The sequence below is a fragment of the Arvicola amphibius genome, chromosome 8 (assembly GCF_903992535.2).
Source record: "Arvicola amphibius chromosome 8, mArvAmp1.2, whole genome shotgun sequence".
Lineage (NCBI taxonomy): Eukaryota > Metazoa > Chordata > Mammalia > Rodentia > Cricetidae > Arvicola > Arvicola amphibius.
In genome coordinates, this window is record NC_052054.1 from 51,758,927 (window position 1) to 51,782,522 (window position 23,596).

Sequence of the window (23,596 nt, forward strand, 5' to 3'; positions counted from 1 at the left end):
CCTGATAACTCATCACTGAGGTTAACCCCCTCAGGAAAGTCTCCTCCCCCTCTTTAAGCTCTGCGCATGCGCTCACACTCTGACTCTGCCTCACTTCTTCGGTCACCCAAGTTACTGTATCCAGCACCACGCGGTCGACAGGGGTGGTGGCCCTTCATTCTCAAACAACCAAAGAAAAGAATTTGGGGAGGGACAGACTGTCACAGAGGGCACAGATAGTATACTGCGGCCCAATGGCACAGGTGAAAACCTGCTCTAAACTGTAGTGTGTAGCAGACTGGGCCACCAGGGTGTCCCAGTGGGTAAGGGCCCTTACCTAAGGTAGAGCCTGACAAACCGACTGAGTTCAGTCGCCACGGGCTAACCGACTCCACAGTTGTCTTCTCACCAGACCCACACTGTGACACACATGAGCGCGCACACATTCACTGTCTTCTCACCAGACCCACACTGTGACACACATGAGCGCGCACACATACTGTCTTCTCACCAGACCCACACTGTGACACACGTGAGCGCGCACATTCACTGTCTTCTCACCATCCCCACACTGACACACATGCACGTGCACACACATTCATTAAAAAAATAAAAAATAAATGGAAGAGTTGGAATGAATTTGATCCAACCACATACGATTTCAGTTTTTTTTTAAATTTAAGTAATAAGTTATGTTACAGAAATATACAATATGCTAGGTATGGTGGTACATGCCTATAATTGCTGCTCTTGGGAGACTGAGGCTAGCCTGGGCTACAATATGAGATCTCATATACCACCACCCCTCCAAAAACCTACAAACAAACAACAAATTCCTATGAAAAAACTGAACAGACTCAAATCGAGCAGTTCTCTTTAGTAGAACCACAAGAAAGTGGTCACTGTCAGTTGGTTTCACTCATTTTTCTTAATTCTCTTTGATTTTTTCCCCTCGTCGTCTGTCCCCATCTCTGCAGGTCGCTTCTTCAACCCCTTCATTTTCCTGGTCTGTAGTTTGCTTAGGTCTTGCTTCTGCATATGAATCCTTCCAAAAGTTGTACCAAAAGTATCCTGAGAGATATTCTTTCTCTTCTTTGGCTATAAAATAAGGGAAAAAATATATATACACACACATACATATATACGTATATATGTAATTTTTCAGTGGCCTTTTACTACATAACTTGTAAAAATCTAGTACACAACAATTCCCATTGTGAAGACTCCAGAAGACACAAAGGATATAGCTTTACACAACTGTCCTCTCTAGGGACCATGGGACTTCTTTAAACGCAAGTTCTCATTCAGAGCCAGCCACTGCCATATGGGTAAAATGTCAGGTCATCTGTCATGTACCCAGAAGACTGAGTTATCCAATCTGTACTAGTGTTCCCCAGTTAGGCTGTGTGTACCGTTTATTTTACTGTTATTTGTGTGTGTGTGCAGGAGCCCACGGAGCCCACGGAGAGGAAGTTACAGGGTGCGAGCGCATGGTGGAGCCATCCTTCTAGCCCCGCTAGTTGTTTCGGAAATAAATGAAAACAAAGATGGGCCTGGCAGTGCATGCTTGCGATCCGGCACTGCAGGTCTGAGACGGATGAATCCTGAGTTCACAGCCAGACTAGACATCAAGTCAATACACGTTTAACGTGTATATCGCTCTCAACCCTGTCTTCACAATGTCCACACTGCTCTGGCTCTGTGGAAAATGGAGGTCCTGGCTACAAGAAAACTGTCAGCCACACCAGACCCTGGCTTCTGCAGCTCTTTACTCCCTTCATATCTGGACAGGGTTTTTCTCCTTCTAGCTCAGAGCCTAACTTTTTATCTCCTTTATTCATTTTTCCCTATCTCTCTAATAGAATGCCCACAGATCCCTCCTGGCAGGAGTGGAATACAGGAATAAACACAGGTGGTTTACCTTGAGAGCTTTGGGCATTTTCATAGACAATTTATAAAGGTCATCTGACGCTAAGTGTGTCCTCCTCAGAACGAGGTCCAGCGACGGTCCCATCTCCTCCAGCTCAATTCGTGGGGTTCTGCAGCCAGATTTCTTCAACAGCAGCCTTTAGGAACAGGAGAGATGATGCTTTTGCTTATGTTTTAAAGTCCTCTCCGAAAAACCTCTGCTGAATGGGGCGTGTATTTTCAAATAGTGACAGGAATGGGTAAAAGGCCAAGCTTCTTCTTCGATACTTTTGGCATCCATGCCAAGTATATTTTTTGGCTAGTTTTTAAAAATCAGAAATGAAAGGACACAAGATTGCTGAGAAACAACAAGTATAAAAATTATTTTCAAAGCTGGGCAGTAGTGGCACACGCCTTTAATCCTAGCACTTGGAGGCAGAGGCAGGTGGATTGTTGTGAGTTCAAGGCCAGCCTGGACAGGCTCCAAAAGCTACAGAGAAACCTTGTCTCAAAAACTTAAAAAAAAAGAAAGAAAAAAAGAAAAATTCAAATAATTCAGTGATAGAACACATGAATGTTCTAAGTTGTAACTAGACTTTTGAAACAGTATGTTTAGTGGGATGTAGTGGTGTACACCTTTAATCCCAGTACTTGGAGGCAGAAGCAGCTGGATCTCTGTGAGTTTGAGCCCAGTCTGATCTACATAGTAAATTCCAGGACAGCCATAGCTACATAGTGAGACCCTATTTCAGGAGAAAAAGAAAAAAAGAGACAGTATGTTTAAAAAAATGAACAAATTCCCATCTCCAGCATTATTAAGTTAATCAACCCATTCAAAATCGATTTTTCCCTGCAGTTCATTAATGACTCCGTAGCTTGTAGTAAATAAATCCTTAGGTCCACAGCTGGCCTCACCCCAGCTGTTTTATGAATGGCAGCCTAAGAAGAGCTGGGAGACCTCAAGTATAATCCTACCCTTGGAATGGAGGCCCGAGGGCCAGTCAGAGGCCATTCTGCTATGCAGTGATTTCAGGACTGCCTGGGCTATGTGAAGCCCTGTCTCAAGAAAACAATAAAAAAAAAAAAAAAAATCTGAACATTATATTTAGCAAGCACATTTTAGAGCAGTTCTGTTCCCACAGGTAAAAAGGTATGAGGGAAAAGGACGGAAGGGAGATGTAACTGATTAGCAATGCAGAGTCAACAGATGACATGGGAAATGAGAAGGAACAGAACAATTAAGGATGCTCAAGAGAGCAAACAGCAGGAAGCTGGCATGTGTGTGTGCTGATGCCTCCTAGCAGAACTCTGGGTCCTAAGTACACCTGGAGATGGCCAACAGAGCGTGCATGCATGGGAGGCACAACTGCTGGTCACAGCAACAATCGCAAGAACAGACATCAAGCAATCACCCACACTCGATTAAATGAGACAAAGCAGTTTGTGATGCATAAAGACCAGAGGGTTCAACAACAAAGCGCTATAGAAACACAGAGGGATAGAGTGAGTCAGGTTTGGGGGCTCACACCTCTAATCCTAGGACAGGAAGTAGAGGCAGGCAGATCTGTGCTCAGCCTGGTCTACAGAGTTCCAAGACAGCCAGAGCTACACAGAGAAACCTTGTCTCACCCTTCCTGGAAGGAAGAGAAAAATGACACGTGTCTGCCATCCCAGCCTAGGAAATCAAAGTTTATACTGGGTCCTGATTTTGAAATTAAAACACTGTACTGTGAATGACTGACAGGCTAGCCCTAAAAGTGACTTCCGCAATCGTATTCTCTGGCAGACCCACCTGCCTCTGCCTTCCTAAGGCTGGATTAACGGTGTGCTGCCACGATGTAGTTCACCCTTGCTCTGTGCACGGGTACACACACGCGCATGTGGAGGAGGGCAGAGGTGAACCAACCTCCCTTTGTCATCCACAGTGGAAGAGAAGAACAGAGGGACTGAGCCATGAGGAAAGCAGCTGCTAAGGGGACTGATTCCATCTAGCTTGTCCCTCCATAAACCTTTATATCACCGGGCACAAAAAGACTGATAGACAAGAAGAGGTAAATACTTAAGTTTCATCTGGACATTCTGTTTTTAAAGGAGTAAAAAAGGGACGCTAACCCTAACTCTGAATAATTTTAGCATGGCAGTATCTCATCAGTAAAATAAGAATCTGGCCGTGACAAGCTCCAAAGCTACCCAGAGAAACCCTGTTTCAAAAAAAAATTTTTTTCAAAAAAAAAATTCAAGACAATCTGGCTGGGAGAAGTGGTCCTGGCCTATAATGCCAGCACCTAAAAAATCAAGGCAAGAGAACTCCAAACCTGAGGCCTACCTGGGCTACACAATGAGTTCAAGGCCAGTCTAAAGCTATATCAAGAGATATTGTTTCAGAAACTCAAACCAAACAACAAAACAATCTGCTTGCTGGGATCTACACTCATATTAATATTACACTGGGGTTATGGCAGACACCTACGCGCGAGAGGAAATAATTGCAGCAGTCACTGGTACTTCCTACATACTTGATGCTGTAGCTTTCAAATCTAGCTTGACTGTAGCTTGGTGCTCTAAATCCAGTCAAGAACAATGAGACAGCACAGAAATTTAGGAAGGGCGATGACTAAATCTGCCAGGTGCATGACAGATGACCAGGGACCCTGGAAAGTGAGTTTCTCAGAGCAGTCAGATGGAAGGTCGGGGCACAGCTCCTGCCGCTACCTTCTGCAAATCCTGCAGACACATTGGCAGGAACCAACTCTGAGCTTGAATACAATGTGATCCCTGAGGATTTTGAAAACCACGGGGAAATGCACTTACTTATAGCTTCGAAAGTAAACCTTCCCGTTCAGTGCCGTGAAGTGCAGAACATAGTCTAATCCGGCCAGTCGGACGTTTGACACTGTGGGGCCTCGGAAGAAATCTGAAAGTACATATTCAGTTGTTAAGAAAGAGAACTATTTCAAAATTCAGTTACAGGGGCTGGAGAGATGGCTCAGTGGTTAAGAGCACTGGCTGCTCTTCCAAAGGACCCTATGGCAGCTCACAACTGTCTGAAACTCCAGTTCCAGGGGACCTGATACCCTCACACAGACGTACATGTAGGCAAAACACCAATGCACATAAAATAAAAATAAATCATTAAAAAACATTCAGTTACAAAGTGCTATCTTTTTAGCAACGCTCTCGCTGTCTCTCGCTCTCTCTCTCTCGCTCTCTCGCGCTCTCTCTCTGTGTGTGTGTGTGTGTGTGTGTGTGTGTGTATTTGCAGGGATTTGTGGGGACACAGACAAATGCACATTGCCGGAGAGCAATCTCCAGGGTTGCTCCCCAGAACACAACACAGTTTCCCTGGAGTAGACTTTGGTAACTAGGCTAGGCTGGCCAGTCAGCAAGCCCCAGAGTGTGTCTGTCTCTACTTCCCCAGCACTGGGACTATGACCAAACTCAAGCATGTAACGGCCTTTGAACTATTTCTCCAGCATACTTTAGTTTGTTTTGAGACATAGTGACAAATAGAAATGCCAGTCTGGCCTCAAACTCCTCACTATGAGGATGACTCTGAACTCTCTGAACCCCTGACTCTACCTCCCGAGTGCAGAAAGTATTCACCAAAATACACTTATTCTTTGTTTACTATCATCTTTAAATACTAGAAACAGTCACATAAAAAAACAGCTGTAAAAATTAGGACAGACAGAACCTAACCACTGGTATTGTTTCCTGTGTTTCCCAGGTAGGTAAGATGGCACAGTGAGTAGGTTAGTTGCTATGCAAGCCTGGAGACCCGAGTTCAATTCCCAGGACCCAGGTAAATGTGGAAGGAGCAGTCAACTCCACAAAGTTTTCCTTTGACTTCCACACACATGCACACCCACTACACATCACAGACACAAAAATAAATTTTGTTTTTCGTCAGGTGAAGGTGGCTCATGCTTTTAAACTCAGGAGGCAGAGGCAGGCAAATCTCTCAAGGCCAGCCTGGTCTACAGAGCGAGTTCCAGGACTGACTCCATAGCTACTGAGAAACCCTGTCTCAAAAAACAAAAGCAAAAACAAACAAAAACCAAAAATGGGAAAAAAAAATTGTTTTTCAAAAAAAAGCAATTGTATAGGTTGGAATATAATCTGATGACAGAAGGCTTGCCTGGCATATATAAAGTCCTGGGTTCATCCCAGTAGGTTCACTATGCTGGTTGAGAGACCAGAAAAGAACTCTGCAGGAGACAGTCCTCTATTAGCCTTTCCTGTCACAGGGTACGTAAGCACACACCCTTAGGGTACATCACCTAGTGGTGCCACAGTCATTTTACAGTGTAAATGTGGTGTTCACACACGGAGGAGGTCGGGGACAACACTCTCCCAGTATAGGGTTGCTGTTACTGTATTTCATTTGGACACATAAAACCAAGCAGTGGCCTGACTTCCCATCAACGTCAACATTCCTCGTCCACCTTTCTGCTTCTGTCCCGCATTTCTTTTCCATGCTACTCCCTTCCCTATCACTGCATTGTGTAGTCTTTCATGCCATCTAGTGGAAGTACAAGATATGAGATAGGGTTTATGAAATCTAGTGCGCCCTCGTGTGGTGGCACACGTTTATAATTCTGTGTAATCCCAGTACTTAGAAGGCACAGGTAAAAGAACTGCTGCACACTGGTACCAGCTTACAATATAAAACCCATTTCAAAAGAGATCCAGATGCATGCACACAAGAAAAGAAAAAGGAGCCCACTGGTGGTACACACCTTTAATCCCCGCACTCAGGAGGCAGAGGCAGGCTGATCTCCTAGTTCCTAGTCTACAGAGCAAGTTCCAGGACAGTCAGGATGGTTACACAGAGAAACCCTGTCTCAAAAGGAAGGAAGGGAAGGGAGGGGCGGGGAGCAGGAGAGAAGGGAAGGAAAGAGAAAAGAGAGAAAAGACACAAAGCTACACATGACAGAACAGGGCTATAGTCCCAAAACTCAAAAGACTGAGCAGAAGACCACAGGCCAGTTTGAAGCCAGCTTGAGAGACACAGCGAGAGCCTTCTCAAAACTGCTCTTGAGCTGGGCGTGGTGACTGTACCTGCATCTCAGCATCTGGAAGGCTGAGACACCAGTACTGCTGAAAGGGCAAGGCCAGCCTGGGTTTCAGAGTGAGATCGTGTCTCCAAAAACCAGAGTGCTAATATAATGCGTGGCTCAGCGGGAAAGGTACTCGCTGCACAAGCCTGGAGACGTGGGTTCCACCTCTAGGACCTAGTAATGATGAAGAGAGAATCCAGACCACAAAGTTGTCCTCTGACGTCCCCATGTGCACGGAGACATGTTGTGGGAGGCCTCTTGTTCGTTTCCCACCGCCCTGACTCAATCACTTAGAAACTATATTATTTGTAACACTGTTTGGCCAATAGCTTAAGTGTATTACTAGCTAGCTCTTACATCTGGAATTAACCCATTTCCATTATTTTATATTTTACCACAGGGCTTGTGGCCTACCAAGGTTCCAACTGACAGCTCACGTCTTCTGGCGGCTACATGGTATCTCCTTGACTCCGCCTTCTTTCTCCCAGCATTCAGTTTAGTCACCACCCCCAGCTCTACTCTGCCCTATCACAGGCCAGTGCAGATTCTTTATTCATTAGCCAATAAAAACAACACATATACAGAAGGACTTCCTACATCAGAGGCACACACACACACAGAGAAAAACAAAACAATCTTAAAGTCTGGGGTTAGTGTGGGGTGGCACATTTGCTTAGAAGTCATAAGGCTCTGGGATTCAATATTCAGCACAACAACAAAAAAATAGCAACAGTCATTAACTGAGAAGTTTTAAAAATTATGATACCAGTAAAACGAGCACAATCACTAGGAAATATGAAAGCTTTTTGTTCTCAACATGTCTATCATAAATATACTTTGCTGACCTTAGATTTTTAAAGTCAAGTATACAATTTATATGCCACCAACTTTTCAAGTGACCTAGGGCAAAAAACCACAAGGTTTTTAAAATGTGGTGGTGTACACCTTTAATCCCAGCACTTGGGAGGTAGAGGCAGGTGGATCTCTGGGAGTTTGAGGCCAGCCTGATCTATAAGAGCTAGATCCAGAACAGCTAGGACTCTATCTTGAAAGAAATCCTATCTTGAAAAACAAAAGCAAAAGCAAAAGCAAATTCCCTCACCCCAGACAATACAGGTTGTTGTCACTGCTGACAGTTGCCCACCAGAACTGGATAAAACTGGATATCACTGCTGAAGACACCACACACTCTGGTTGCAGGACATAGAGAAATCCCGACTGGCTTGCTATGCATGATGCTGTGTAGAGCTGACGTCCATAGTCTTAACTCAGTGTGGTCCTCACACGTTACACTATTGATTCACCAAGCAAGATGCGCTCACTGATGCAACAGTGGCATGACTGTCATGAGCATAACCAACTTGTGTCTTATTAGTTTTAAGGTGCCCTCTGCAGAAGAAAATTCACATCTGGTACTGTAAACCTGGTCAAAAGCCTGCGGCTGGGGCTGTCACGCGCCCTAGTGGAGATCCAACTGCAGATGTTTAGCTACTGGACATGGCGTTACTGTCATACTGCCTTCTAAATATTTATGTGTATGCCCACAGATTAGTGTTGCTCTCAGTTTGTCAGAGGAGCATCTTTTTGTAGAGGGTAGCAATTACTGCAGACTGATAACTGGTCAAAGCAATCAAAGTAAACAACTGTTGGATGCTCAGCTTTAAATGGGACATCTGAGGCTCAGGGAAGTGAAGAGGTGGACAGACAGACTGAAGACGATAGAAGGGGAGGAGGGGAGGAATGCTGTGGAACTCACATGATATGACTGCTGACCTCTGAACTGTTATCAGCTGTGGTCCCTGCAAAGGTGCCATCCCTGGGCAGGTGGTTTGGGGTTGTATAAAAAAGCAGACTGAGGGGGCTGGAGAGATGGCTCAGTGGTTAAGAGCATTGACTGCTCTTCCAGAGGACCCAGGTTCAATTCCCAGCACCCACATGACAGCTCACAACTGTCTGTAATTCCAGTTCCAGGGGACCCAACACCCACGGCAAAACACCAATGCACATAAATAAAAATAAATAATAAATTTTTTAAAAGAAAACAAGGGGGAAATAAAGAAAGCAGGCTGAGCAAACTGTGGAGAGGAAGCCAGCAAGAGGCATTCCTGCACGGCTTCTGCTTCTGTCCCCGCCTTGTCTTCTCTCGGTGGACTGCGACACAGAACGTGTGAGACAATAACCCTTCCTCCCGCTGCTCCTGCTGTGTTTCATCACAGCAGACACAGCTAAGACATGGGGAAGGGGCGGATGAGGTCCCGAGCCACCGCACAGAACTACAGGCAGTGAACTGTTGCTGGGGAAAAGAGAGAGGTTTCTTTAGGGGTGACAAACCTATGCTGAGGAACGCAACCCTTATTAAGCTCAGTGAGACAAGAAGACTGGAGCATGAAGATATGAGAGCTGTACAGTTTGGAGAAGGGGAGAATGTGAACAAGCTTAATCTTACAGAAAAGGTAGGTTTCAAAAGCAGCTGTAAGATTAATGAGACGAGTTCCATTAATACTTACCAATAAGAAGATTTTTTAACCTTCTATAGTCTTCTGTTACATCAAAATCATCACCAGCGAATATCAACAGGGGTTTTGTTCCCTCAGGGCACTTACTAGTCTATGAGATTTAAAAAAATAAAAAAGCACCGTAATTAAATCATTTCCAAAATCTAAAGAATTTATATAACAATTTTTAAGATAGTCAAAACCTGTTAAAATAATCTCAACATTTTTACACATACATTCTGACTTATTGTTGCTACAACCACAATTGAGGACCCAGAAAAATCACTTATTTGATAAATCACAACTGTCATTTAAATGGCAAGACGTGCCTTGAATCCACAGGTCCAATCTGAGGTCGCTGTTCTACTCTGAACCTAAGGAAGCTGGAGTTATTGACTACAAGGGAGCTTGCAAAAACCTTTTTTCAAAGCCACAAGAGAAGGATATTTAGTTTAGTTACTCTACTGAACCTTCAAAGTCTGTCCCTTTTTTAGAGAGCTGAAGAAGTGAGAAATATGTACATTTACCATTATTTAACCATACGACAAGCCTCAAGTCCCACTAGCTCAGCTGGACAGAGTGGAGCATGCCTCTAATCCCAGTACTTCAGCAGCATGAAAGCAGGAAGATCAGAAACTCAAGCTCAGCCTTGGTTACACAGCAAATCTGAGGCCAGACTGGGTTATTTAAAATTCTATATCAAATACACAAAACCCACTAAATTATACAACCTTCATTATAAACAATATTCCTTCTCTCTAAGCTCCTAAACTCTAATCTTGGCTTTTATCTAAAATATGCATGACTCTAAGATTAAACAATTAACCCCTTTGGGTTCCAATCACCAAATCTAAATGGAAAACTAAGCCTGGTGTGGTGGTGAACGCCTTTAATCCCAGCACTGGAGTAGCAGAGGCAGGCCAGTCTCTGAGTTCAAGACCAACCCGGTCTACATAGGGAGTTGTGGGTCAGCCAAAGCACATAGCGAGCCCTGTCTCAAACACAAACAAAGCGGAACTGCCTTAACTCAGACCTCTAAGATCCAAGTGAGACAATGCCACGATGGGTCACTATGAAGGACACTCCTGCCTTTCTCAGGCGTTCTGGCCACACTTACTACTCTGTTTCAACATCCCATTCAAACAAAGTAGCAGCTGCAGACTCCGGAGAGGAGTTGTGTCAATAATTCGATGGCTAAGAGACAGAAGAATACAGGGGCAGCCAGAGCTTTTTGGTTGTAGAACAGTGCTCAACTGGAAAACTTCAGATTTTCTGTAAATGTTGTTATCACTTAGGAACGACAGCATTTACACCACAGGCCTAGCCAGAACTGGGCACCACTCTCTGAAGTTTAGCCGCTATAAAATCCACACGTACTGTTTGCTATATAAATATATTCCTTTTTGTTGGTCTCATTCTGCAGACCAGGCTTGGTCTTTAAAACACAGAGATCTACCTGCCTCTGCTACCTGAGTGCTGGGACTAAAGGTGTACGCCACCACCAACCGGCCTACACTTCTTTACTCCTTTTTAAAATAAAGGTAAATTGTATTTCTGCATGAGGCTCTTTTTCTATAAAACTCTATCAGTACCAGTATTGGCCAAGAGCATTATTAAAATGCTATTTAGTTTTTTGGGGGGATGGGGGGTTGTTTTGTTTTGTTTTGGTTTAGTTTTCTTTTTTTTTTTTAATATTTATTTATTTATTATGTATACAATATTCTGTCTGTGTGTATGCCTGTAGGCCAGAAGAGGGCACCAGACCCCATTACAGATGGTTGTGAGCCACCATGTGGTTGCTGGGAATTGAACTCAGGACCTTTGGAAGAGCAGGCAATGCTCTTAACCTCTGAGCCATCTCTCCAGCCCTTGGTTTAGTTTTCGAGACAGGGTTTCTCTGTGTAGCTTTGGAGCCTGTCCTGGAACTAGCTCTTGTAGACCAGGCTGGCCTCGAACTCAGAGATTTGCCTGTCTCTGCCTCCCGAGTGCTGGGATTAAAGGTGTATGCCACCACTGCCTGGCCAAAACACTATTTAGTTTTAAGATCAGTATCTTACCTTAATATCCTTTAGAGAGACAAATTTCTCAATACCTAGTTCAATCATATCCAGCACATGGTAGTCATACATTCGACCTACAAGAAAATGCATTTTTAAGCACAGATTCCCCAAGTAGCCACCTTATGTTACCTATATGCACCAAATGATCTGTGTCTTCTCTGTTATCTCCAAACTCACACACTCCCTTCTTAAATCTTGTCATGTACTTAGTTGTGTGGTTAGGATATTAGTCACGGAAAACTCTCCACTCTCACGTTAAGCCCTGCTCCCTTACTTTAGGGACTAAATGGGGAGCTGGGCGTGGTGGCACTGAGCACCTACAACCCCAGCCCTGGGGAGGCAAGATGATGGAGCTCAAGACCAACCTGGACTATAGCAAGTCAAAGGCTGGCCTGGGGGAAAAAGAGAAAGACTCTATTAAAACATAATTCCATAAAATAAAAAGAGGTATAGTTCAGCAATACCAGGAGTGTTCAGCATGCATCAGGCACGGGACGAAACCTTAACAATAACATCCACACTCCAAAAACGAGATATATGAAAAAGGGTTGTCTTTGACTGAACATGTTAGACAGGAACATAAAGATTCTATAATCAGGGCTGGAGAGATGGCTCAGTGGGTAATAACACTCCCTGATCTTCCCGAGGATTTGAGTTGGTTCCCAGCACCCATGTCACGACTATCTGTTAACTCCATGCAGTTTACCTATACACAAACACACACACAGAATAAATGAATAGATAAATAGTGCACCAGAAACCCACACTTCCTGCTTAAAAGCCGGAACTGCTTTCCAAAGATGTTAGCAATGGGGTTCTAAGACTACTCAACAAGAACTACTTCTCATTCTTTCTTGCTTCCCTGGGCTAGAAGGCCATCCCGATGTCAGGGTGGACAGAAAGAAGTTTCCAAACCTAGCCTTCAAAAGGCTGGGTAAGGACTCCACCACTGAGGTAGACTCCAGTCCAAACAAATGTACCCGGTGCCACAAGGTCACAGCAGCAACAGAAACTATTCTTTTTCCTTTTTTTTTTTTTTTTTTTGGTTTTGGCTTTTCGAGACAGGGTTTCTCTGTAGCTTTGGAGCCTGTCCTAGAACTAGCTCTTATAGACCAGGGGGCCTTAAACTCACAGGAATCCACGTGCCTCTGCCTCCTGGGTACTGGGATTAAAGGCGTGCACCACCACCGCCCAGCAGGAACTACTCTGACTGTAAATCCTGAAAACATGAGTCAACTGAGTCATGGAGCTGACTCTATGAGTGAAAGCATTAGAGTGGTGGGTGTCACAAGCCACTAATTCCAGCACTCAGAGGCAGGAGAATCTCTCTAAGTTCTAGGTCAGTCAGAGCTACATAGTGAGACCATGTCTCAAAAACAAAATAGAATATGATACTCACCTATTACTAGATTATTCGGCCTCTTCTTATTATGGGAGCCAAACATGAATAAAGAACAGTCTGACTTCTTTGAGAAGAATTCCTAGTAAGAGAAAAAGAAAACCATTCAACGACCTTAGCCTGGCCTGCTGTGGTGATTTGGAAGGCTGAGGCAGAAGCTCTGCTGTAAATTCCAGCCAGTCAGAGCTACATAGCAAGAGGCTCTGCTGTAGAATATTATTTTAAGAAGTGTTGCATTGTTTATGCTGTGGAACATTTGTTTTAATGATGCAGAGATGTGATGTACTCTTTTATGTTGCATGTGTTTAACTCTGTGAAGCTGTGTCACTGTGCCTGTCTAAACACCTGATGGTCTGATAACGAGCTGAGCGGCCAGTAGTGAGGCAGGAAAAGGATAGGCGGGGCTGGCAGGAAGAAAGAATAAAGAGAAAAAGAAATCTGGGAGGAGAGGAAGGAACAAAATAGAGCAAAGAAGGACATCGGGGGCCAGCCACCAGCAAGTCACAGAATAAGAAGGAAAGAAAGGTATATAGAATAGAGACAGATAAAAGCCCAGAGGATAAAAAGACAGAAGGGATAATTTAAGAAAAGCTGGCGCAGGTGGATCTCTGTGAGTTCGAGGCCAGCCTGGTCTACAAGAGCTAGTCAGGATAGGCTCCAAAGCTACAGAGAAACCCTGTCTTGAAAAAAACCGAAAGAAAGAAAGAAAGGAAGAGAGAGAGAGAGAGAGAGAGAGAAAGCTGACACGGAACAAGCCAAGCTAAGGCCGGGCATGCATAACTAAGAAGTCTCTATGTGTGTGTGATTTATGTGGGAGCTGAGTGGCAGGCCCCCCAAAAAGCCAAGAGAGTAAAGAGTAAAAACAAGCAACATTGTGGCGCTCCAGCATGGGCTAGTGTAAAAGAAAACTCAGCAACAAGCTGTCTTCAACCAAACCAATCTTATAAAGCTTATAAGGATACCAGGGGTTTCCCCGCCCCTCCCAACAGAAGCTAATGAAGATGTAATAAACGAGTAAGTATATACAGAAGGGGCTGGAGAGATGGCTCAGAGGTTAAGAGCACTTGTTACTTTTGTAGAGGACCAGGGTTCATCCCGGCACCACATGGCAGCTCACAATCATCCTTCACCATCCTCTAACCTCCAAGGACACTAGACACACGTGATGCACGTACACGCAGGCAGGCGAAACACTCAGACGTTTTCATCTTAAAATATATTCATACGTGAATATATACATTCATATTCATACACACGCAATTCAAATTTTTCTGATTTGGATTACTTAGTTAAAACTCACATTTCAAGACTAAAAATACGTAAAAGTTAATGAAGTTATGAAGTATGAAGTTAATATATGAAGACCACTCATTTCAACTATGCAGTCATTCTGAGTAGCACACCGGATGTGCTATTACCGTTACTGCTATTATCAACAGCACATCTCAGCATGCACAGGGGAGTCACAGAAATTTATTGACACACTGGCTTTGGATGTTTGAAACTGGGCTCATCAGTTTTTAATGAGCTTTGCTACTGTCCACAGCAAACTGTAACAAGCTAGGGAAGTAGCTCTAGGATCTCCATGACCCCACAGTTTCATTAGTTCCGTTTTACTTCTGGCTGGGACTGGCTGACAGAGCTATGATGTTCCCATATAAGAACTGTCTGGGGGCTGGAGAGATGGCTCAGAGGTTAAGAGCACTGATTGCACTTCCAGAGGTCGTGAGTTCAATTCCCAGCAACCACATGGTGGCTCACAACCACCTATAATGAGATTTGGTGCTCTCTTCTGGCCTTCAGGCAGGACACTAAATAAAGAAATAAAGAACTGTTTGGGCCAGGCAGTGGTCACGCCTGCCTTTAATCCCAGCACTTGGGAGACAGAGTGAGTTTGAGGCCAGCCTGGTCTACAGAGCAAGTGCCAGGACAGGCTACACAGAAAAACACTCTCAGAGAAAAAAAAAAGTGTTCTGTAAAAAGTCTCCGAAAGGAGTGATATGGCATGTCTTTAAGGGCAGTACTCTTATTAAAAATACCCTCTGTATTGTTTTTTTCTTTTTACATCCAAAGTCATTATAGTTCCCATAAAATTCTTCTGTTGGGGACTGGAGAGATGGCTCAGTAGTTAAGAGCACTGACTGCTCTTCCAGAGGTCGTGAGTTCAATTCCCAGCAACCACATGGTGGCTCACAACCATCTATAGTGAGATCTGTCGCCCTCTTCTGGCGTGCAGGCATACATGGAGGCAGAATGTTGTATACATAATAAATAAATAAATCTTTAAAAAAATTCTATGTTGTGGGACAATCTTTCTGTATGCTGTGAATATGTGTCTCTGCCAAGGCATCTTCTCACTGGTTTAATAAAGAACTGAATGGCCAATAGCTACTTCCAGAAAAGAGGAACTCTGGGAAGAATTCGAGAGGTGAGTAATTTACTAGCAAAATGTGGGGGTAGGCGGGTGTTGTTCGTAAAACGTACAGTATGAAGAAAAGGTAATAAGGCACCACAAGGCAGAACATAGGTTAATTTAAGTTTTATGAGCTAGTTGGGAACAAGCCTAAGCTAAGGCCAAACTTTCATATTTAATAAGAAGTCTCCCTGTCATTATTTGGGAACTGGCAGTCCAAAGAAAGTCCAACTGTACTTCTATTTCTAAATACTGTTTTCATTAAATCTACCAAGAGGACACGGAATATGGCTCAGTTAGCAGACTCCTTGCCTGGCATGTACAAAGCCCTTGGATCTATGCCCAGCACTGCATAGACAGTGGTGGTCCATGCTGTAATCCCAGCACTGGGGTAGAGACGGGAAGATCAGAAGTTCAAAGTCATCCTTGTTTACAAGAGTTCAAACCACCCTGAAATACATGGGATCCTGACTCTAAAACCAAAAACCAGACTGGGTGTGGTGGGGCAACACCTTTAATCCCAGCACTCAGAGAAAGAGGCAGGAGTTTGAGGCCAGCTTGGTCTACATAGTTTCAGGACAGTGAGAGAGAACTACATAATAGAGAGACCCTGTGTCAAAAACAACAAAGAGTATCTTATGATAATAACAGCAGCTATACTTTTTAATAATGGCTGCATCTTTTAAGTTCTCAGGTGGGAGAGATGGCTTAATGGATAAAGGTGCTTGGTATGAAGCCTTGGTATGAAGTATAATTCCCAGAACCCATAGGAGAGAAGGCTAGAAACACATGCGCGCACACATACACGCAAGTTCTTTTTAAAAAAGAATATTAATGTCTGGATACCAAAACTGTCATACATAGGACTTCTAATTTAAAAAGGAAAAGATAACATATTAGGAGTACAGTGTGAGTTAGTCTGAAGTCAATTTTACATAGTTCTGTCCTGTTATTTCTGAGTGCTGGGAATGGCACCCAGGGCCTCAGGCATACTAGGCAAGCATGAGCTCTCCTTTATTAAAAAAGATTATTGTACTTACCAGTGATGTCTGATCCTCAAATGGTCTTGTAATATTTTTCCTAAGAATATTAAAAAGAATGATTCCAGTTTTAATAATGTTAATAAGTACATTCAGTGAAATATAATGAATAAAAAGTGATCATATATTCAAATGATTAAAAGAGTAGGACACAGTGGGACGAATCTTTAATTCCACTGTTTGGGAAGTACAAGTAGGTAGATGTCTATGAGTTCCAGACAAGCCAGGCTGGCATAGTGAGACCTTACCCGAAAACACACCACCCAAAAGTAGGGTGAGAAGGCCTGGAGAGATGGCTCAGTAGTTAAGAACACTGGGTACTCCTTCAGAGAACCCAAGTGGGTTCAATCCTCAGTACCCACCTGGTGGCTCACAGACATTTGTAACTCCAGGTCCAGGACCTCCAATGGCAACTGACACACACACATGGTGCAGGTGTGCACGCAGACAAAAAAAAAAAAAAAAAAAAAAAAAAATGCAAACAATCACTTTTAATCCCAGCACCCGGGAGAGAGAAGCAGGCAGATCTCTGAATTTGAGGTCAATCTGGTCTACAAAGCAAGTTCCAGGACAGCAAGCACTACATAGAGAAATCCCGTCACAAAAAACAAAACAAAACAAAATAAGTAAACAAATAAAAAGATTATCCTAAGTATTGGCTGGAACAACAAACAGCTCAGCAGTTAAGGGTGCTTATGGTTCTTATGGAGTATCCAAGTTCAGTCACAGAAACCCCATCAGGCAGCTCACCTCAGCTCTGTGGGATCTGATGCTTTTTGGCCTGGGCAGGCACATGGGCAGGGGCACACACACACACTTTTTAGGAATGGGGACTAGAGAGATGGCTCAGAGGTTAGAAGCACTTGCTACTCTTCCAGTGGACCAAGGTTCAATTCCCAGCACCCACATGCAGCCCACAAAAGTCTGTAACTCCAGTACCAGGGACTCTGACACCGTGCACACCAATGCACAGAGAATAAAGTTAAATAAATTACATTTAAAAAGTATGAAAAAAAGAGGGAGCAGAATGTACAAAGGGATTAGCTCAGAGAGGGCCTGTCTAGCACACACAGGGCCTTGGATCTCCTCTCTATCACTCCCCCACATAAGCAAACATTCTGAAACACACAGAAGCTTAAAAAAGCAAAAACAGGCAGACAAGCACTGCTGAAACTGAGAAGCTAAGTGGACAACGGTGTGAAATCCATACGACTACACTGGGCAGCGCTTGGGAAATAAAGCAGAAGGATCAGGAGTTAGAGGGCAGCCAGGCTATATGCAACCTTGTCTCAAAAACCAAAACCAAACAGATATCATCAGTCAAAGAAGGCAGACTACATACAGAAAGAATAATGGAAATCAGTGATCTGCTGAGTCATCTCGCCTGTTTCTTAACTTTTCTTTAAAATTTTTCTTATTAAAGGGTCATTGTGTGCTAAGACCAGACTTTACCGGGATCCAATAACAATATTATATTATAACCTTCAAGAATGTACTGAACCCACACTAAGTAGCTCAAAAATAAAGGGATAAACAACCTTTTTCTTCAGAATTCCAAGCAGAAAGAGACCATAGAGCACCACAAGCATCCTGACTGAACACACACACACACACACACACACACACACACACGATGCTAGAGCACCACAACCATCCTGACTGCACACACAGACACTATGGAAGGATGGGTAACAGCTAAATTTCCAGAAAGAGAGGAGCCAGAGTCCTCAGAATTTGTGAGTTTAGCATCCACAGATTCATATGATTGTGCATAGGAAATGTTTGGGTGGCTATGGGGCTGCATCTGCACTGGACATGGGAAGACTTCTGTTTCTTAGATTTATTCCCTAAACATTACAGCCAGCTGTGTACCCGGAATTCACACAGTACTATAGAGACAACTGAGGGTATACAGAGAGCCGTGCATAGCTTATGAGACAACCATGCCATTTCACACCCAGGACTGAAATATCCATGGATTGTATAATCCAGGGAAGTCACAGATCCACTTCCCAAGAAATTACAAGGAATGACTTGACTATATTTGCATAGTTTCAAAGTATCCCCCCTAAATATTTACTAGCTACAAAGGGAAAAATAGTGACTTTATGAAGAAACTGGAGACAAAGCCATCAAAGACATTCACAAATTAAAGGCAAAGGATGGGGCCAGCAAGACGGCTCAATGGGTAAGCATCTGCCTGGAAAGCCCAGGAGCCTGAGTTCAATCTTCAGAGCCTACAGAAAAGTGGAAGGAGAACCAAGTCCACAGGTGGTCCCCTGCACCTGCACCACGGGACGTGAGACCCGCACACGCGCATCACACACACAATAGAAGATGACTGGGGACTGAGGATATATAGCCCTGAGTGGCAGAGCACTTGCCTAGCATGGGTTCATCCCTATATTGCAAGGAGGAAAAAGAAAATCGAGACTAGGGAAACAACTAAAAGCAATGTGGAAACTAAAAACTGAGTCAAGTAAATAAATCAATAACGTACTTCATATTAACACAGTAATGTCAATTTCCCACTTAATAACTGTACTATAATAATTCAAGATATAACACTGGAGGACCTAGATAAAGGACATACAGGAATTCTAGTAATGCTTACAACTTTCCTATGCATATGTAATTATTTCAAAATAAGGTGTGTACATATTACAGTTATGCAAGAATATGCTGAGCCAGGCATGGTGGTGCACGCCTTTAATTCCAGCACTTGGGAGGTAGGGGTAGGAGATCTCTGGAGGCCAGCCTTGTTGAGTTCCAGGCCAGCCAAGGCTGTTACACAGGGAGACCCTGTCTCAAAAAGCACAAGAACAAGAAGAACAAGAAAAAGAACCATTCAGTACAAATACTAACACTTTTTTCTTCCAAATCTTTTGTAAAGCAATTCTTACTTTTACACAGCTAAACAAAGTAAGTTAATAATAATAAACCAACTTACTTTTTATACAGAACTCCATATGGTTTCTTCAGTGCATACTGTAAGACATAATTTTAAACTTTCTCAAAAAAAACATTCAAAAAGCAGAGTCATGCAATCTTCCTGCTTCAGTAATTCAATCACTGGAATTATACTCCGGGGGGTCGGGGGGCCATCACATCAGCTGTTTTTCAACCAGGGGTGAGGGCAGGACCGTCACTACGTGGCCTGGGCTGCCCTGACTGCCAATCTGCCTCTGCCTCCCGAGTTCTGGGTTTACAAGGCATGTGCCGCCTTGTTTAATAAAACATTTGATGATTCTCAGCCAAGCATTTCCCTGTCCCACGTAATGAACACTGTCACCTTTTTCTGACAACCAAGAATGACCATCAGGTAAGACTCTGTAATATCGCACTGCTCTTAGACCTTATTCATTGTGCAGGGTCACTGGGAAGTGGCAAGACTCAAATAAATAAAAATCCACTAAGATACTAGTCTTTAAGTACCCTTGCAAGTACACTCACAAGATAAAGTTTCCAATTTCAGCGTCTCTATTTACCCCCACTCAGCTCTTCTTTAAGGCTGGATCTTAAGGCATCACAATTCTTCCACATTTGGCCCAACTCAGGATGCTCAAAAGTTTCTAAAAAGTCCAACCTTACTTTAAAAGAATATTTAAAGCCAGGCTGCACTACATGAGACCCTGTGTTTTGTTGGTTGGGTTTTTGGTTTTTTGGAGACAAGGTTTCTCTGTGTATCCCTGGCTATCCTGTAACTTACGCTGCAAACCAGGCTGGGATTGAAGATGTGTACCACCAAGCACAGCTTCTTTTTTAAAAAAAAAAAAAAAAAAAGTAAGATAACAGGGCTAGAAAGAGGATTCCTCTTCCAGAGAGTTCCCAGCAGATGAGGAGGCGCAGTCATCGAATTCCCAGCTACCTGCGCTCCAAGGCCTCTGGCCTCCATGGGCACCCACACAGATACTCAGAACTGGAGATGGTAATCTACCTACCACATCTCTGAGAACTTGCGTCACAGTTGCGTTTGCATTTCCTCCTTTAATCAGCATGGCATTCTTAATGTTTTCAGTGAGCTTTGGTTCTCTCTTCTCAAGGAATCTCTTAGCCCTTTTGGTTTTAGGTTTTCTGTTCAAAAAAGCACAATTCATAACAATTTACACATTTTCTTCATATGACACAACTACAACTTGACTGATAACCTAAAAAAAAAATCAACAGACATCACATCTATCAAGTAGGATTCCATCATTAAATAACAACATAAAACCCTCGCCTTTCAGGGAGATATCAGCAAAGGTATTTTATCATTACTGATAAATACATGTGTTTTGTTAGTTTTTGGTTCCTTGCGAAAACTTTCTGGTATTTCCACATTGTTTTAGTACTGCTTTTTTTCTAAAGCTCTTATTATGAAACACTGAAGGCTCTGGGCTGAGAGATGAAGTTAGGAGCACCTGCTACTCTTACTGAGGACCAGGCTTGGTCCTCAGCACCCACGTGGAGGCTCACAACTGACAGCAACTCCTGCTCCAGAGGAGCTGATGTTCTCTCTGGCTTCTGTAGGCACTGCACGCACATGGCACACATAAAGCTAGCACTCACATATACATAAATAAAAGTAAATTTTAAAAACTAAAATGTCTCAAGTGAACAGTTATTTTTAACTTAACTATGTTTCTTCATGGTGGCTTATGCCTGTCATTACAGCACTTAACTAATCAGGCAGCTAGGACTAGAAAAGCAACATGCCCAAGGTCGTGTGTGTGTGTGTAGGCCAATGTTGAAATGAACTAGATATAAGAACCCATCTACAACCCCTATTACCATAAAACAACAACAACAAAACCAAGCCAGGCAGTGGTGGCGCACGCCTTTAATCCCAGCACTTGGAAGGCAGAGACAGGTGGATCTCAGTGAGTTCAGGCCAGCCTGGTCTACAGAACAAGTTGTAAAAAGACAGGACTGTTACACAGAGAAGCCCTGTCTCAAGAAAAAAAAAAAAAAAAAAAAAAAAAAAAAAAAAAACCTAATTTGTTCTTGCATTTTTATGGCGGGCAGTAATAGGTTGTTATTATACATTTCTTTCCTCTCTCTTTTTTTGAATGTTAGCATTTAATTGGCCTCCCTGAGTGACTTCAAGCCACTAGAACACAGGCACCTCCAACACCGCTTCTGCTGAAAGATTTGACTTTTCCTGATGACAGGCTGCTTAGGGAGCTTTCCCTTCCCCAGAACTTTGCAGTAGCCTGATCGCACGACATCAGTGATGGGAGCAACTCCCTCTTGTTCTTGGCAGCGTTGACCCGGTCTGCTCACTGACCAGCGTTGGCAGCGTTGACCCGGGTCTGCTCACTGACCAGCGTTGGCAGCGTTGACCCGGGTCTGCTCACTGACCAGCGTCCACAGTTTATCCAGGGTGACGGTCGGGCAGAAGCTCTGGTTCCTCTTTAAGTGGTAATACCTCATACCAACTTTCCCGTAGTAACCTGGATGACTGGGAAGGGGAGGCAAGCACCTTCGGAGCTTCCCTCCCCACAAGCTCAGCTTTGAGGTTCTCTCTTCCTAGTGCAATGTTAATTTTCACCGCCATTCTCTTTTCCTAGTGCAATGTTAATTTTCACCGTTATTAACTTTGACACAGCAGAAAACAGAAACACACTTACCTAGCTCCTCACTAGCACCCCTTTCAAGAGGACCCCTAAACGCCATCCTCTAATGGCTGGACAAAAGCCAACCTAACTTCCATTCTTATGCATGTCACTAACCTGGTGACTGACCGTGCCAGAAAGTCCACAGCCAGTGAATAAGGTCAGCAGTTCTTCTTCGAGGACTCTAGCACACTAAGGCAACGACCAATACCTCAGCGTGACTCTAGCCTCGGATATCATACATTTCTGTTTAGAAGAAAGCATTCAACTTTGCCTCCTCTGTGGTAAACATGGTACTTTTCAAACAGTTTTCTGTCATCTGCTAACAAAATGTCTCCTCTCTTAATTAAATACAACCCTCATCTTCCAGTTTTGGGACAGGGAGGGAGGGAAAAGAAAAACAATATATAGCCAGGCGGTGGTGGTGCACACCTTTAATCCCAGCACTTGGGAGGCAGAGGCAGGCAGATCTCTGTCAGTTCCAGGCCAGCCTGATCTACAAGAGCTAGTTCCAGAACAGGCTCCAAAGCTACAGAGAAACCCTGTCTCGAAAACCAAAAAAAGGAAAACAATATACATACACTTTAGTTTCCCACATAGAATTTAAAAATTCACTTTCAATGAAATGCCATGGGTTAAACCACGTAGTCAGTCATTTACTGGTCGCCCAAAATGTATTTTTATTGAATCAAACACACTGTGTTTATACAGCAATAATGACTCATGTTTTGTTTTGATTTTTTTCAATCTCACTAACCAGTAAATCAACCAGTAAACTGCACCTTACTCTATTAGCGAGGCACAGCAGGTGCAAAAAAATCTACTGACCAAAAAGAAACTGTCATGTACACGGCACATTTATTCAAAAAACAGAAAACTGAGCCGGGCGGAGGCAGCACTCCCAGCACTCCGGAGGAAGAGGCCGGCCTGATCTACAGAGCGAATGCCAGGATAGCCAGGACCACAGAGAAACCCTTTATAGAAAAACAGGGCGGGGGGCGGCGGAAAACTCTTTTAACAATCAGTGCAGTAACATATGGGAACTCAATAATTAGTTTTGAACAAACGTAACCATCCCTCAACGACAAGCAGAAGCATACAAATTTAGACGGAAAAAAAAAATAAAAGCTCTGTACTTGTTATGGCAAACACTGCCAAGACTACCATGGCAGCTATTTTACAGGGTAAACTGAATTCAAGAGTTTTAAAGGTTCAGTTACAAAACTTTGAGGCCGGCTTGTCGCCTGGTTCCTGTCAGATTCGGTCCAGCGCCTTTCTCACACTTCACAATCGATCCGTGGCGGGGCCCTGGGCTCTGGCCACGGCTGTGGTCCTCGCTCCACCCTACAGCTCGCAGTCAGCCTGCAGCGCTTCTCCAGCAGACTCGGGAGGGAGGATCGGCCAGCTCCTTCCCTCCGCGTCAGGAAAGCGCAATAACGAGGGGAAAGAACACGGCAGAGGCAACAGCCCAGCCGCGGGAGACTTCCCACCCCTCCTCCCCACGCCATCGCGTACCACACACACTTACAGGACTTTATCCAAAGCGTCCATCGCTACCGGACCCCGAGCAAACACACGTGTACCGCGCACTTCCGCGAAGCCGCCGCTAGCGCCGGAAGAGGCGGTACCGGAAACACGAAACACG

The 23,596-nt window shown here is 43.8% G+C and overlaps 1 protein-coding gene and 1 non-coding gene across 2 annotated transcripts; both read right to left on the reverse strand.

Annotated features, from left to right (window-relative positions):
* Window positions 1–633: 633 nt before the first annotated feature.
* Window positions 634–23,584, reverse strand: Rpf2 (ribosome production factor 2 homolog). The gene is made up of 10 exons (XM_038340424.1): window positions 23,480–23,584; window positions 20,296–20,428; window positions 19,305–19,342; window positions 16,355–16,394; window positions 12,902–12,983; window positions 11,500–11,576; window positions 9,455–9,554; window positions 4,699–4,801; window positions 1,901–2,045; window positions 634–1,077 (listed from the first exon to the last, which is right to left on the reverse strand). The coding sequence occupies exons 1-10, from the start codon at window positions 23,500–23,502 to the stop codon at window positions 895–897; spliced, it is 924 nt and encodes a 307-aa protein (XP_038196352.1). The 5' UTR covers window positions 23,503–23,584; the 3' UTR covers window positions 634–894.
* On the reverse strand, window positions 22,056–22,185 carry LOC119822067. The gene has a single exon (XR_005286674.1). It is a non-coding gene; the product is annotated as a small nucleolar RNA SNORA3/SNORA45 family (small nucleolar RNA).
* Window positions 23,585–23,596: the final 12 nt, after the last annotated feature.

Excerpts from the sequence above, each read along its gene's own strand:
- Rpf2 (XM_038340424.1), bottom strand. The coding sequence starts at position 23,502 with ATGGACGCTTTGGATAAAGTCCT. Across the intron at positions 20,429-23,479 it reads GACGCTTTGGATAAAGTCCT|AAAACCTAAAACCAAAAGGG; the intron begins GTAAGTGTGTGT and ends TTTTTTGAACAG. Across the intron at positions 1,078-1,900 it reads AAATGCCCAAAGCTCTCAAG|CCAAAGAAGAGAAAGAATAT; the intron begins GTAAACCACCTG and ends CTTATTTTATAG.